Source organism: Plectropomus leopardus, chromosome 11, assembly GCF_008729295.1.
Source record: "Plectropomus leopardus isolate mb chromosome 11, YSFRI_Pleo_2.0, whole genome shotgun sequence".
NCBI classification, from domain to species: Eukaryota; Metazoa; Chordata; class Actinopteri; order Perciformes; family Serranidae; genus Plectropomus; species Plectropomus leopardus.
In genome coordinates this window covers 28,564,579-28,580,540 of record NC_056473.1, presented here as the reverse complement: position 1 = coordinate 28,580,540, position 15,962 = coordinate 28,564,579, and the positions used below count along the sequence as shown (strand labels likewise).

Below are 15,962 nucleotides of genomic sequence, written 5' to 3'. Positions count from 1 at the left end.
ACTGCTGATATGCAAACAGATGTTTAACGGCATTTACATCCATTACATTTACAGCCTCCTGTGGGAGTGAAAATGAGGATCGTGCACGTGATCTTTGGAAATCTGATATGTAGAATATAGATATGTATGTATATGTAATCTGATATATAGATCTGAATGTGTTTGCAGATTTTTATCTTTGCATGTATAATTTTAGCAGTAAATCTACACGGACATCTGCCCACAGTGCTTTTCCTATTATCTGACTCACATCTCATACTGACAGCTACAATGTCTCAGCAAGAGAATAAATGAAAACAAATATGGGTGAACTGAGCTTAACCACACGCCGCCTTCAGTTGTTGCAGACAAAGCAAACCTAATGTTAGTCCTGCATCAACCATAGTGTTGATTCAAATAAAAAATGTGGAAAATAATAATAAATAAATGAAAAAGTTTCCACAAAATCATGAGAGTGCAAGATTTTTCATGTCACAGAGATGTAAGGGGTAAGAAATTCTGTGTTTGTTTTAATTTAAGAGTGCTTTTTTTAAAAAAAAAGATGTCCATCCATCTTGGGCGGAAATTAAGACATTCAAACTGAGACGTTTCTCAGTTACAGTTTTATTTAGTGCCGCTGCTCTCAGTGACACATTTATGTCTCTTTACACAAAACTTTCTGGTGAATGTCTTACCACACAGGTGACAGCTGAATGACTTCTCCCTGGTGTGGAGCGTCATGTGCTGAGTCATATTTCCCTTTTGGGTGAATTTTTTATCACAAACTGAGCAGCTGAACGGTTTCTCTCCTGTGTGGATCCTCATGTGTTTTGACAGTGACTGACTCAGGCTAAAAGTGGTGCTACACACGGAGCAGCTGTACGGTTTTTCTCCCGTATGAACTCTCATGTGTCTGGTCAGGATTCCTCTCTGCCTGAAGCGTTTCGGACAGAGCGAGCAGCCGAACGGCCTCTCTCCTGTGTGGGTTCTCATGTGTAAACCCACAGCTGTGCTCTGGGTGAACCTCTTACCACAAACCGAGCAGCTGAACGGTTTCTCTCCTGTGTGAGTTCTGATGTGTCTCACAGCATCTCCTTTATGGCCAAAGTGTCTGTTACAGACTGAACATTTGAAGGATGTCTCCCCTGAGTGAGTACTCTTATGTGTGATAAAAAGCACACTCTGCGTGGATCTTTCATCACACAACGAGCAAACCAATGGTTTATCTTCTAGAAGACTTTTTCTGTTTTTTTTTCTGACTATATTTCTTTAATTCAAATGTTTTACCACACTCAGAGCAGCTGTAAGACTTCTTGTCACTGCTGTGTTTTCTACCAGGAGCAGGAATCCCATTTTTTGTCAGCGCTTTTAAATCTGACTTAGGTTTCCTTGTCTCCTTCCAGTCATCAGCTCTGTTTTCAGTCTCAGGCCCAGAACAGTCTGAAGTCCCGTCATCCCGAGCTGTCTGCGTCCCCTTTAATTTCACAGACTCTGGAGTCTCATCATCATTTAGCTGGTCTCAAATCTGGATCTAAGCTCTTGGTTGCTTCTGATCCTCCACAGTCCTCCTCATCACTCTCTGTTTCAAATCTGTTGAAGTGAGCTCCCGGCTGGAGCCTCCGCCTCTCTGTTTTCTTCATTTTGTCTGTGATGAAGATGTGAGGACTGAGCTTCCTCCTTAAGGTCGTCTGTCTTCACAGGGACAGGTCCTTGAAGCTGCTCTCCTCCCTGTCTGCTCCAGAGTTGCTCCTCTTCCTCTTTAGCACGTGGGGGCTCTGTGTCCTGTTGAACACCTGCAGGTAAGACTGAAAACACAAAAAAATGAATGCAGAGAGTTTTGGGGGGAAAAGTGATTACATGTGCGACACAGTTCAAACAGGGTTGGCTACCGAAACCTGGTGCTACTGTGGCACCAATCATGACACACATTTTCGTGCCACATTACGAGAGAGAGTGTTTGTCTGCTGGTGTGTGCCGGTAACATTAGGTGGGATTACAGATTTGAGCAAAACTAAAGTCAAAATATCAATAAAAGATGATTGTAAGATGACTGTGTTTCCACTGAGTGATGCTATGCGACTTCTCTCGCAATAACATTCCTCGAAGTATGCCGATGGATGTTCAAAACTTTAACAGGTTTATTTCTATTGCAGCCACCGCAGTAACTGTGATTATTTCCAGTCGAAGGCGACGTAGGCGAGTTATGTGAGCGATAATGGAAAGGTCAGCCTCTCATATGTGGGAGCAGCCACGTATGAGGCCCTTCAGACGATCTCACACAGACCATCAACAAATACTAATAAAAAGGCACAATGGCGGCTCTATTTCCCGAGAACACGCAGAAAGGTAAACCTGCAACAACAGCTGCTGGTTGCTCCACTGGTTGCTGCAGCAGCTCTCCAAACAACTGCAAGACCCGGACGGGACGGAAACGCCGAGCTCTCAGCTGATTGGTTTAGATGTTGGCTCAGTAATGACTTTTCAGATAAACATTTTACTTTTGTTTAATTTCAGAGATTCAAAGTGTATTTGTCTTATTTGAAGGCTTTTTTCTGAAGTCAGAGAGACTAGATACATTCATAATCATATATTTTTTTTGTATATTTTATGTAGGACTACTTTAAAACACAAAGACTTGTGGTAAGTAGCCTTAAGTGGGATGTGAGGATTCTTAAAATAACATCTGTACAGATGTGACGTCCTGACTGTCTGCTGTCTGACTGATCGGCACTGATAGCAGCTGTTGTGTTGTTTTTGATGTAGTTTGAGGTTTATATAGATTTATATACAGCATCAAACTAATATGATGCTGATTTACATGAGATTTCATGCAAAATAAAGGTTGAACCATGAACAGAAATTACAAACCGCCTGCATAAGGTTACAGTGTCATCAATACACTCATGGGAGAGTGTAAACAAACTGATACAGGGATCTGATAAGATTTCAATGAAGAGGAATCAAATGTTACAGGATGTGGGTGTCTCTGACTTCCGGTATAGACTGAAGGCTGCTGGAAAAGTCAAAAAAACTGACTCCATAGCAGCATTTTGTCACCACCTCCTGCTCTCGTGCACCTTCCACAGTTTAGCCTGAATGAGTTTTTTTTAAGATGTTAGTCCGCCGACACAGATGCATACTAAACACCCACATTTGAACAATACCCCAGGACCAAATAACGTGAAGTTAGCTGGTCAAACAGCTGTAAAACAGACACTAACCTGCTCTGTGCAGCCGGACTTCAGGCTTCAGCACGGCGTCCAGCAGTTTCCGGTGTCGCTCGTTGTCCTCTCTGCAACGACGAAGTTCCTCCTCATACTCCGCTATTGTCCTTTCAAAGTGCCCAAAAATCTCTACAGCTGCCGCAGTCAGACGCTCACTCACCACCGCTCTCAACATTTCCACTTTAGACATGTTTAAAATTGTCATACGGACATTGCCAAACTAACCTCCGTCCGTCGCTAGAACAAAATCACTGACTTCCGCGTTCTGCCCAAAGGAGGGCGGAGACAGGAGTGTCACGGTTTCAAAATACGTCACACAATTGGGGTAATGCACATGCGCAGTAACCCGATGTTGTTTCACGCATGGCTCAAGTATATTTACAAATCGAATAGAATTGCATACTTTTTCTGTTTACTTTTAGTACGTACTGCAGCTGCCCTTACAAAGTACATACTTTTACATGCAGTATGCATACAATGAGGACATACTGAGCCATTCAAAGGTAACATTTGTTCAAATATTGGTTTACAGTTTTTGACTCACTTATCCATTTAGCTGCAGCGATAGTATATTAAGATATTTAATTGTACAGACAAGTCTCAAAACATTATTAGTACTTACACTTGAATGTGCTGTCATTTGTTTTTGTGGTGTCTGTTTATCCATCTAACCAACTGACATCTGTCACTGAGCTGACACAAGTTTGGCTTTGTTTATATCGCGTGACACACCCTGACGTATGTGACGTATAACCCGCTGCGCAGAGGATTGTGGGTCAGAATAGCCAGAAAAGCATGCTGGCTTGCATACTGCAAAATGCATCCGGATGTAGTAGGACATCCTGGTATTTTTGGAATACTGCATTTCACATACTTTGTATTGGGACATACTAAATCTTTTTCTGGCATACTAAATAGTAAGGTAGTATGGGTATTGGAATGCAGGTTTAGTTAACATAACAAACAGGAAATGGGACACATAGGAAAAAAAAACATTATAAGAACACAATGAACCTGGTCTTCATCTTCATATACTTGGATTTGATTAGATAAAACTTTACAAGTATTAGAGTGGTACCCTTGTTATGACAAGTCCATTAAAAAGTCTGTTTGAGAAAAGTTTCCATGTTGAAAAACCTTTGGGGAAAACGAGTCAGTGGTCTCCATTTCTGCAGCAACATTTTATTAGTGTAATTTTGTTAATGACACTAAAGTTTCTCCTAATAAAAAAGGCAACAGGGGTGTCACTTAAATTGGCTCACTGATTTTATCCCGTGAAGCAATTATTAAAAAAGTTAACAGGTGACTTTGATGTTAATAGCTCCTTTTGTGAATTACATCCTGAAACATGCTTTTTTTTGGTTGTGTAGTTTTACATTTGCACTTTGGAAAGATATTGCCAAATTTATAGCTTATGACATTATCATTATTTTACTATTTACTATATAGATGCTGTATTTGGCTGCCATTATTATTGTAACAAAAACTCTAATGCAGATTGCCTTATTAATCTAATTTTTGTCCATCAGGTATTTAAGCTTCGCTTTAGGGCGGCTACAATTGTAATGTCCATCTTTATATGGTTTCTACTGAATGGTTACAGTTGAAAACCCATTTCAGAAGTATCACCAACATTCATCACATGAAAATTAACCTCAATATTAAAATGACAGAATTAAATATTCCTAATATGATCAGACCAATTTGTGTCATATCTAATTTAAAGATAACACCTCTCACAAAATACTCTGGAGCTTCAAACCACACCCGGCGTGTTGATCAGCAGATGAGTTTTCTTTTCTGTGATAGGACAAACATGCAGAGCAGAAGGGTTAGGGTGAGTCGTATGTTAAGGAGGTAATACTCCTCTCTGGTTTAATGTTTGGTCCTTGTGTACTTTCATGTGGTTCTTCATGGTTTCTCTATAACGAAAACTTCTGCCACAGACTGTGCAGCTGAATGGTTTCTCCCCAGTGTGAATGGTCATGTGTGCCTGCAGAACCTGTTTCCGGCCAAATTTTTTACCACAGACAGAGCAACTAAATGGTTTCTCTCCTGTGTGAACTTTAATGTGTCTCCGCAGAGATCCCTTCAGTTTAAATTTTTTACCACACTCGGAGCACTCGTGGGTTTTCTTGCTGATACCACAGGTACATTTCTCAACTCTGTTATTGATTTCTTTATGTTTGATGAAGGATGAAGCCGGCTGAGGTGTCCTTGTCTTTTGTTTTCTTGCCTTCCACTCGCCATCACTGTCTTCAGTCTCAGAATCAGTCAAGTCTGTTTCCATGAGTTGAGTCGAGCTGCAGGCGGGAGCCTCGACCTCTCTGCTGTCCTCAGTTTGACTCTGACGAAGCTCCGAGGACTGAGCTCCTTCTTCGTCTTCTGTCTTCACAGAGACAGCAGTGAATGGGAACTTAGTGTTATGCTCTCCCTCCTGACTGCTCCACACGTCCTCCTGTTCCTGTTTAATGTGTGAGGACTCTGGGTTCCCCTGACCAACGCTGCGTCTGTCCTCCTGCTGCTCAAAGGGAGCCTCTTGTTTAATTGCCAACAGCCATGGGACATCTGAAAGGAAGAAGAAAAAACAAATGTGTTTTTATGTTAACATTGAATCATTTAGTGGAAAAAGATGGAAAGATGTTCTCTTTATAAAACTGGGCTGTCTCTGCTTTAGAAAGACACAAATACTTCTAAAACTGATGCTACACAACTAGAGAAAACAGACAAAAGACTGAGGTAGAAAAACTACTACTACCAGAATGCAATGTGCTTCATATATACAGTATGGCTGTTTTTTTCTCCATTTAATCTTCCTCAAAGCTACAAATATTTTTCCTTTTCTCACAAAATGTGTTCATGGTCAAGGACCATTGGAAATTAAAAAAAAAAACAACATTTTTTTTTGCAGTTTCTAGCTATAATATATGGTGTACTTTTGGTAGTTTTTATTTTGGCAGGACCCTCAGGTTTAGAGAATGTTTTCTTTGTAAATCACTAAACATTTTCAAAGAAAAGAAAAAAATCACCAAACATTTTAGGAGGAAAAAATGTTGCCAAAAATATCTTTTTTCAAGACAAAAAAAGCCAAAAAGTTTTGAAGAAAAAAAACAATCACCAAAAGGGTTTAAAAAAATATTGCCAAAAATATTTAGAGAAAAATAAACAGTCGCAAAATATTTAAAAATACTCTAAAACTTAAAAAAAAAAATTAATTTATTTTTTAAAGAAAACATGCACTCTAAACCTGCAGGCATGTCGATATCATGTGGGATCCTACAGAGGTCTGGGCTAAGCCCGTAATGCCCTTAAATCCTAGAAATGCACCTGCTCGGTAAGGAAAGATTTTGAGTTCAAATGCAACATGACAGATCCATTATCTTTCTTCATCACTCATTTTTGTCATTCTGACTGTCCAACCCTGTTACAATCCTAAACACACCTGACACCACTGCAGCATCTCGTCTACAGGAAACATATCTGTGCCTCCCCTTTCTTCCCAGAGACACTCAATAACTGTGAATTAAGATCATACAACACGTTGCTATAGAATACACATGATTCTTTATTATTTAAAAATGTTAACAAACCAACCAGTAAAACAGCGAAATTTCAGTTCAACAAATGTTTGAACAGCCAGTTACAGTTAGTGATAACAAAAGGACGATTGAGAATCAGTCGGGACACATTCAGGCCGACGTTAGCCGAGCATCAAATAATGCCTGCTCATCTTTCATGAGACCATGTGCTGTGATGTTCTTCTGTGTATCAGCCGTGTTCATGTACGAGTTGGGCTCCGGTTGGCACTGTTGGTTTCCAGCACAAAGGGTCGTATGCCTCCACGCACCGGTCATGCCATATTTAACATTTTTTCAATTATCTATTTATTTTATTTTAATCATCGCTGATACAATTAATTCATTTAAAAAGTGCAAAAAAAGTGTCAGCATGGGAGGAATTTTACTTTGTAAAAACCTCAGGGAGATATTTTATCAATACATTTTTGTATTTAAAATTTCGCTCAACTTTATAAAAAAAAAAGTTGCTAGGAACTTGCTGTACATGACGTTGAAAGTTTCAGTTTTCATAAAGTATTTGCTGATATTTGACCAAAGTTTTGTGTTTGAGTTTGTAATATTCCAAATTCTAAGTACTGATGGAAAGATTTTCATTGTTTTTGTAAATGCATATTAGTTCCAAATATCGGTTATCTGTCTCATTAGCTACTAATAATCAGTATCGGCCCTGAGAAACCAGTATCGGTTGACCCTTACTTAAAAGTTCTTGACTTGGCCAAAAACCTGTTGTATGAAGTCACCATGACCTTGACCTTTGACCTTCGCCCTTTGCCCACCAGATTAAAATCAATTCATTCGTGAGTCCAAGTGGACATTTGCACCAAAATTGAGGAAACTTCCTCAAGGTCATTTTCAGATTTTGCATTTACATAAAATAAGCCAGATGCAAGTTCACAATGACCTTGACCTTTGATCACCAAATTCTAATCAGCTCATTATTGAGTCCAAATGAATGTTTGTGTCAAATTTGACAAAACAAAATGCTAAAAAAGTGCTTAAAATATCGCTTTCACAAGAATGAAACGAATACAAGGTCAATGTGACCTTTGACCAAGAAGATGTGTTTGGAAAGCAGCGTTACGTGATCGACTACAGCGCAGTCTTTGAGCGGCTGCCCACGTTTTCAGCTACAGTGGGGATCCCTGACTGTACTGCGGTGGATTAAAATAATTTGAGGCGGCTGAGTCCTGACTGAGTGACACACTGTTGAGCGCAGGATCATCTCACCAAGTCTCCATTTGTGGTCTGAACGCTGCAGTTTGAAAGCACAAATCCGTCAAGATTCACTCGTTACTGCTCGCGCCGGCACACTTGTGGCTTTTAACGTGCGACAGCAAACTGAAATTCCTCCCACAAACACTGCAACTGTATGGTTTCTCTCCCGTGTGCACTCGAATGTGTCTCTTCAGCGTTCCTTTTTCGCTGAAACGTTTTCCACAGAACGAGCAGCTGAACGGTTTCTCCCCCGTATGACTCCTCAAGTGTATGACTAATGTCTTCTTCTGACTGAAGCTTTTGTTGCACATGGAGCAGCTGAACGGTTTCTCCCCGGTGTGACTCCTCATGTGAGTCTTCAGGTTGACCTTTGCGCTGAAGCTTTTGTTACAAACGGTGCAGGTGAAAGGTTTCTCCCCCGTGTGGCTCCTCATGTGAGCGTGCAGATTTCCTTTGCATCCGAATCTTTTATCACAAACTGTGCAACTGAACGGCCTCTCGTGGCTGTGGGACTTATCGTGATTCAAAGTGCTCTCGTTTTTCAGTGCGTCCGAACCGGACTCGTGCTCCCTCGTCTCCTTCCAGTCATCAGCGCTGTCCTCAGTCTCACAGCAGCGTGAAGACAGCAGCGGATGACTGCGGTCAGTTTTTGTTTCCACCTGTGGAGCTGAGCTGCAGGTTGAGGTGTCGGCCTCTTTCTGCTCCTCGTTTCGTCTCTGATGAAGCTGTAAGAACTGAGTTTTCTCCTCCTCGTCTTCACTTTTCACTGAGATACCAGTGACTGGGAGCGTGGTGACCTCATCCTCTCCCTCCTGGCTGCTCCACACCTCCTGCTCTTCCTCTTTAATGTGCGGGGGCTCTGGGTCCTCCTGGTCCACACTGCTCCTCCACTCCTGCTCCTTTTCTTGTCTGTCAAGCAGTTTTTGGACATCTGCAGTAAAAAAAACACAAAAAAAAACGACAAGCAGCTTTTGATATAAACAATATTTCGCTGTATGGCAAAGATGTTTTTATTCCTACATCATTTCTTTCCTTTAATTGCTCCTTTTTTTTTTACGTCTTTTCTTGTCTTTGTCTTCTTTATACTTTAAATGGCTGTTAAACGCTATGATGTCATGATAAAAGAGGAAATTACGTTCTCTGTCTCGTCTACACGTAAAAATAAAACCGATGCAGTAAAAACGGAATCAAACATTTTCTAAAAATCTGATGCCGACGAGCCCTCCGCTGTTAGACATGATCTGGATTTTTCATCGCTGGTTCACAGAAACGAACAGACCCTGAAGCTGATGTGCTGTGACATCTGTTGATCGCAAAGCTCAGAAAAAAAAGCTGTGCTCCATCTCCTCCAAGACGGCCCAAAGTTAACCCTTCGAAACACGAGCAGATTGATTTCTTTCAAAAACATGGGAAGAAGGCAACGAGCAACACAAGAAGAAATGACTCCAAAATTAGCAAGACATTGGTAAAAAACAAAACAAAAAACAAACAAACAAGAGAATTACCTTAAAAACAGTTTACAAAAAAACCCCAAAAAAAGTTAACATTTTTTTCCTAAATTTTTTAATATTTTATTCCATTGACATTTTCCCTTGCTTTTTTAAAAACAATTTCCTAAATCAGCTATTTTCTTGCAATTTGTGGGACATTTCGTATCAAGCTGCTCATTTTGTTTTCACTGTTCTTGTTTCATGTTTTTAACGCTCCCGGCTACACAACAATTTGAGATTAAGTCACATCAGCCAAGGTGCCGTCTTTTAAATGTTTTGTCCCAACAGCTTTTTTTTCCATCACACAGAGGACATCATCAACATATCTATCAAGATCTGCAAAACCGGTGTTATGATTTTCTCATCCCCTGATAGTTTTTGTTTGCAGTAGAAGTAAACTTATAATTACCATGCTTTATTAAATTAGTTAAAGACATTAGTTTAATGTTTTTTGGGAGCTTCCTTTTGGAGGGCTACAGTGACTTTTACTGTAAACTGAAAACACAAATAAAGTAACCTGGTGAAACCATCCTGATAAGGTGCGTTTTCTCCTGTATGAGTCTGGTCACTTTCTTTGACAGACAAACTCCTTCAGCCAATCCTGACTAATAGTCTAAAAAATATAATTTATTTATATTTACCATTTGTACGTGACATGATCCTCCACGACAACAATCAGGCGCGAAACAAAAATGAACATGGGTTTGTACCAGGGAACTTCTTCACCAACAGAGCCAGTGAGTAAATCAAGCTTTTGTCAGATCCAGTCAGAAAACAAGGCGAAAAAGTATATTTCTCCAAAAAAAAAACCCAAAACAAAACAAAAACTCAGCAAGTGCATCCCCTTGTTCTTGTCTGATTGCTGTTATTGACTGTTACTAAATTAACTTCACTTATTGCTGTGTTTACTCTGCTAACTTGAGGGTTATGTTGTGTGACATCAAATGTGATGCAAGTATTTCAGAGGACAGCTTTACATTCAAAGTAAAAGCAAAGACGTGAATGGACACAAATTCACGTGGGGCGGCGCGACGCACGTGATAGATGTTTTGGGCGTAAAGTGAAGCGCGTGAATTTCGCATCCTCGCGTCCATAGCTCAAGTTGTAATTTTTCAAAGCTGATAGTGATATTTTTACAAAATGCTGATATTATAACCACTACAGCTGAATCTAAATCTGCCAGGTTGATACAATATTTTAATATGATACAATAATATTATAATTAACCTAATTTAAATGATGCACTTGATTAATTATTTGGAATCACAGATCCAAAGAAATGTTGTTTTCATGGAAATGTTGAAACATGGCTGCGTCCATAAAATAATAACTGGGTATTAGGATATTAATTTCTAATTTCATAGGGGAAAAAAATGCTTTTATTGAAGGAACTTATTCGGTGGCGGACAGTCATGAAGTACATTTACTAAAATACTGTACCTAAGTAAAGTTCTTGAGTATCTGTACATTAAGTACATTTTTTAAGAAAATTATTAAAAATATTGTACTTTTGACTCCACTACATTCCTGTGAAGGCTCTCTTTACTTATTACATTTGCTTGAAGCCAGCAGCTGTTTTTTTTTTCTAAAATACAAAAGATAATAAATTTTGATCATGCATGCACATGCATGCGATTCTGCATGTGGTTTGTTTGTCTAAGTGGTGTTCCTGTTCCTGTTGTTGTTGTTAATATTTAAAAGATTTCAAGTTATAAATCTCTTAAGTTAAAATAAAACAAAATGATGAGAAATACAAAGACGTTGAAATCACCAAGTCTATGACTTGTTTACTTGCTTCAGTGCATTCAGTGGGTTGTTTCAGAGTTATTAAGTTCTGTAAATATAATGAAATATATCATATATATCATATATATATATATACAACAATGCATCAAGATAAAAAAGGTACTTTGAATACTTAAGTGTTTTTTAAAAGCGAGTACTCTAGTATTTTAACTCAAGTAATAATTTGACTCAGCAACTTCCTGTTGTATTGCAGTACTATGTGACCAGGACTATCTATACTTTGACACATAACTTCATAATAAGTTCACCTGAAAAGCACGTGTTATTCACGTTTACCCTTTCTTCTCTTCTTTACCTATGTATTTCTGTCCTTTTCTGCCTGTCCCTTCCCATTTACATTTTCACTGTAACATCTATCTATCTTCACATGTAGTTTTAAAAATGTATTAAATACCTCAAATCACATTAATCATGTACTTTGTTCACCTCTGCACATTATGACACACTTGTGACCAGGATCTAAAGCTCAAACATACTTTGTTTAGCATCGTTCAAGACTAAGCTTGAGTTAAACTGGTATTACACATTAATCCAACATGATTCAGTCGTTTTTTAAATTATTTTTTCCACAGTGAACCTTTCTCGTCCATCTCATTTGTTCATTTGCTTTGCGCTTTTATTCTGAAGGACTACATCGATCAACTTCCGGGCTGGTTTAAGTCCAGCAGCTGTGAGAGACTGTCAGATTCAGATTCACTGTCTCTGCTAACAGGACTCACTTTAGCGCGAGCGCTGCTCAGGTGTTTAACCCGACTCTCTGTAGCAGCGGTTAAAGGGTTAAACGAGGCACGGACCTGCTGCGTGTCTGCGGATGTCAACATCCTCCAACAGTCTGCGCTGCCGACCGATCTCTTCTTCGTAGTTTGATATCGTTTTTTCCAGCAGTCCGAAGATCTCCTCCACGGCTGCAGTCAGCCGCTGGTTCACAAAAGCTCTCAGCGTTTGAATCGTGGACATTTTCGGTGAAGAGCGGCGTTTGTCTTCCTCCTCCGCCTGCAGGGGGACTTCTTCTTCTTATTAATGCCATCCATAAAACTGCATTACCGCCACCTACTGGATTTATAATGATGTCTCTTGTACTATTATTGACTAATATTTATAAAGTAAGGGTAGGCAAGGCAGCTTTCTTTGTATAGCGCATGTCATACAACTCAAAGTGCAATAAAATTTACCCTAAAACCTCAGATAAACGCCCTTGAACCAGCCCAACGTGGCGACACATTTTGACATGAACAGAATAGAAATAAAGGAAACTGTTTTGTCACAGCAGCAAATAAGAGAGCAGCAACTGAATAAAATATTTATTAAAAAGGCAAAAAATGAAATTATACCATACACATAAACATAAAATAAAATAAAGATATGTACAGTATGTACAGACAACAAACAAACAAAAAAAGATTAAAAAGGGAAATTAAAAAAAGAAGAAAAGTGCAAATAAGTGTGCAAAAACTGAAGATGGATGTGCAAGTGAGCCCAGAGCAGATGTCGAGTTCACCTGCCACACAGAGGGGAGCTGTTAAAGAGCCGTACTGCAGATGGGAGGTGTGATTGTTTGAACCGCTCTTTGTGAGGCAGAGCTGAAGGAGTCTGTTGGAGAACGAGCTCCGCTGTCTCTGAATACTGTCCTGAAGAGGACGGGAAGGACTGTCCGTGATGGACAGCCGTGTTCAGTGCCTGTTTTTAAATTCGAGGCCCCATCTGGCTGCCATACAGTTCATTTTTGTAGAAGTGCTTTGGATGTAAATTAAAAACCCGGTTGTTGGCTACCTGCTGGAGATAACCTCAGTCACGCATACAATATGTAGAAATGTTTAAAGTTTTGTCAATATAAAAATGCTACACACAAGTAGTAGCAGTTCGTTTTACTGAAGCTGTGAGCACCAAATAAGATAATATTACCAGCATAGTAAACAGTAAACAAGAGAGATGAAAAAGAAAAAAGAAGAGATTAGTAGATTTATCAGATTATTTGTCAAAAAAAAGTGTAGGAAAATGTCCACTGAACTACATCCATAATTATTTTTAATTTTTTTTTTTTTTTGTAAATTCTGTTTATTACATTTTTTTGTTTTTACAACACAAATGCACAAACAATTAAAAAAACATATTACATGAAAAATGCTGTGACACTGGTCCATATGATGAAGAAGCTTACAAAGAAATAGAAATAAAACACAACACTTGTGCAGTATCCTATATTATGTGGTGAAATACATCAATAAAAATAAAATATGAATGAAACCCATGCCCTTTGTTCCTTGTTCAAAAATCTGGCAATTAACCATCATATCACAAATTTAAGTCCAGGTTATAATCAGCTCCCAAAAGTTCCTCCATTTCTGCAGAAAAAGGTGAGTCCTTCCATTGATATAAAGTCCAAGTTTCTTCCAGGTCCAGGTTCTTGAACTCCAGGTTTATTCTCTTTCTCTAGCTCATTTCATCATTTTTCTCTTTGCTTTGCAAATTGAGGTATTTTCTGACCCGTCTTCACCACCAGGGGACCCTGTTTACTGTGAAATGAGCTCAACACCGTCCTGTGACAGCAGCTCAGACATCATGAACCAGCTTAGTCAACACAACCACACAACTAGAGCAGAATAAGAAGCTTTACAAACAATTATAAGTATGTTATACACTTAAAAACAAAGCTATGAATGTTCATGCTGCCAATGCATTTTTTATTTTGCAATCTTCTGCACATTTCTTGCCTTAGCCTTATTAATTTTATTTTATTTATTTCTTTTTTTTAAGAAATCACAACAATTTGCTCACATATTAGAGATTTAATACTTGTGAAAGGCGTCTGGACGCAGTACAAGAAAACTGAAACTTTTTTTTTATTGTTCGTCTCATAAGAAAATACTGGAAATATCTATTTCCACAAAAAAAAGAAGAAATGACCTGAATGAAGAAGAAAAAGTAAGTAAAAAATTCTAATACTTTCATAACATAATTTTAAATATGTCATTATGATAATTATAAACACTAGATTTTTTCCCTATCTTTTATCTTTTTTTCCCCCTAAACTTTTTTTGTCTAGCTTTTAAATAAAGAAATTTGAAAATGTACTTATTAATTACCAAGTTGCTCATTCCCTTTCCAAATGTTTTTGCACAAATTTGCTCAGGGCTCAAAGATTTGAATATTGTAAAAGGCATCTGAAAGCAGCACATGGAAAGTGTCTTTGCTTCAGGCTTCAAAGGGTTAAAATATAGAGTGACCTTGATTATGTTGAGAAAAAATATATAAACTATAGAAAATGATAGAGTTCACATTTATTAAGATTATTTTTTTTAGGCGTTTTTGCCTTTATTAGATAGGACAGATCAGCAGCGTGAAAGGGGGAGAGAGAGGGGATGACATGCAGCAAAGGGCCGCAAGCTGGACTTGAACCTGTGACTGCTGCGGCACGGACAGTGCCATTATACATGGGGTGCCTGCTTAATCCACTAAACCACCGGACACCCCAGAGTTCACATTTATAAACTGCACAGTGCTGCATACCAACTCCACGTCCGCTTTGTTGCTACTCTCGTTATAACCACATATAAACTCAACTGATGGGAAGCTTTAGTTCAGCTCTCTGTCCTCTCTGAGGCTCTGCTGTCCTCAGTCTGTCTCTGCGTCTGTCCCTGCACTGTGCTCGCAGTCAAACATGGATGTGGGAGAGTCATGATGTAGAGGGAGTCATCGCCTCAGAGTCCATTAAGGTCGTCAGCGTGTTTCACACGTGCTCTGAAGGGTTTGCCCGTGTCAGTCTGCTGCAAACACGTTAGGTAACATTTTTAACCCCCGGATTCCCCTCAGTTTTCTGGTGCTGCTTTCAGACTCATTTCATAAGCATTTACACCTCTGAAACCTGAGAAAATCGGTTTGATTCTTTAAAAAAAACAGGTAAAACAGCACGAGCTACCCAGCAAGAAATTACTGGTAAATTGCAAATAAATAAATAAATACAAATAATAAATTAAAAGAAACAATAATAAAAATTGTAATGACAGAATTAGAATATTATATATTTTCCCTTAAAATCAATTTCCTGTTTTTGTTATTCTACCTTTCTTTTCTATCTTTTTTTGGTGCAAATTTCAGATAATTTTCTGCTAACTTTTTCAAAAAAATGTATTTATATATATTTATATATATTTTTTTTAAACTAATTTTTGGGCATTTTCCCATTAAGTTGGTCATTGCCTCTTCCTATGTTTTTTTTTTAATTTTTATTTTTTTAAGAAATCAAGCCAAATTGCCCAGGTTAAAAAAGGTTTAACTGTGTGTACAGGTAGGATATACTTTTAGGTAATTTTCTTTTAACTTTTTTCTTTTCATTTCTTGACAACTTTTTGGCACGCTTTTGAAAGAAAACAAGCCAATTTGCTCAGGTTTAAAAGCTTTAAAGAACCTGTGCTTTCAGGCTCAATAGGAATAAGGGGAATTTAGTCAACGAAAACTGACAAAAAGTGCACTTAGTCCTGTCAGTGTCTGCAGATGAAATTTTACAGTCGGATGCTGGAAGAGAACAGAAACAGACCGAGCTGCAACAAGGCATAGATATTGTATGTGTCTTAAAAGAAAAACATATATTTTACTAAGTAGTACACTATGACTTACTGGTGATTTTTTCCTTATTTTTATCATTAATATGCACATGAGGAGGCACACTGTAT

The 15,962-nt window shown here is 38.5% G+C and overlaps 1 protein-coding gene and 1 pseudogene across 1 annotated transcript; both read right to left on the bottom strand.

The window, feature by feature from the left end:
* Positions 1-251: 251 nt before the first annotated feature.
* LOC121950134 lies at positions 252-3,393 on the bottom strand (annotated as a pseudogene).
* Positions 3,394-7,858: 4,465 nt separating this feature from the next.
* LOC121950136 (gastrula zinc finger protein XlCGF52.1-like) lies at positions 7,859-12,275 on the bottom strand. Its single transcript, XM_042496055.1, has 2 exons — positions 12,087-12,275; positions 7,859-8,927 (listed from the first exon to the last, which is right to left on the bottom strand). The coding sequence occupies exons 1-2, from the start codon at positions 12,247-12,249 to the stop codon at positions 8,065-8,067; spliced, it is 1,026 nt and encodes a 341-aa protein (XP_042351989.1). The 5' UTR covers positions 12,250-12,275; the 3' UTR covers positions 7,859-8,064.
* Positions 12,276-15,962: the final 3,687 nt, after the last annotated feature.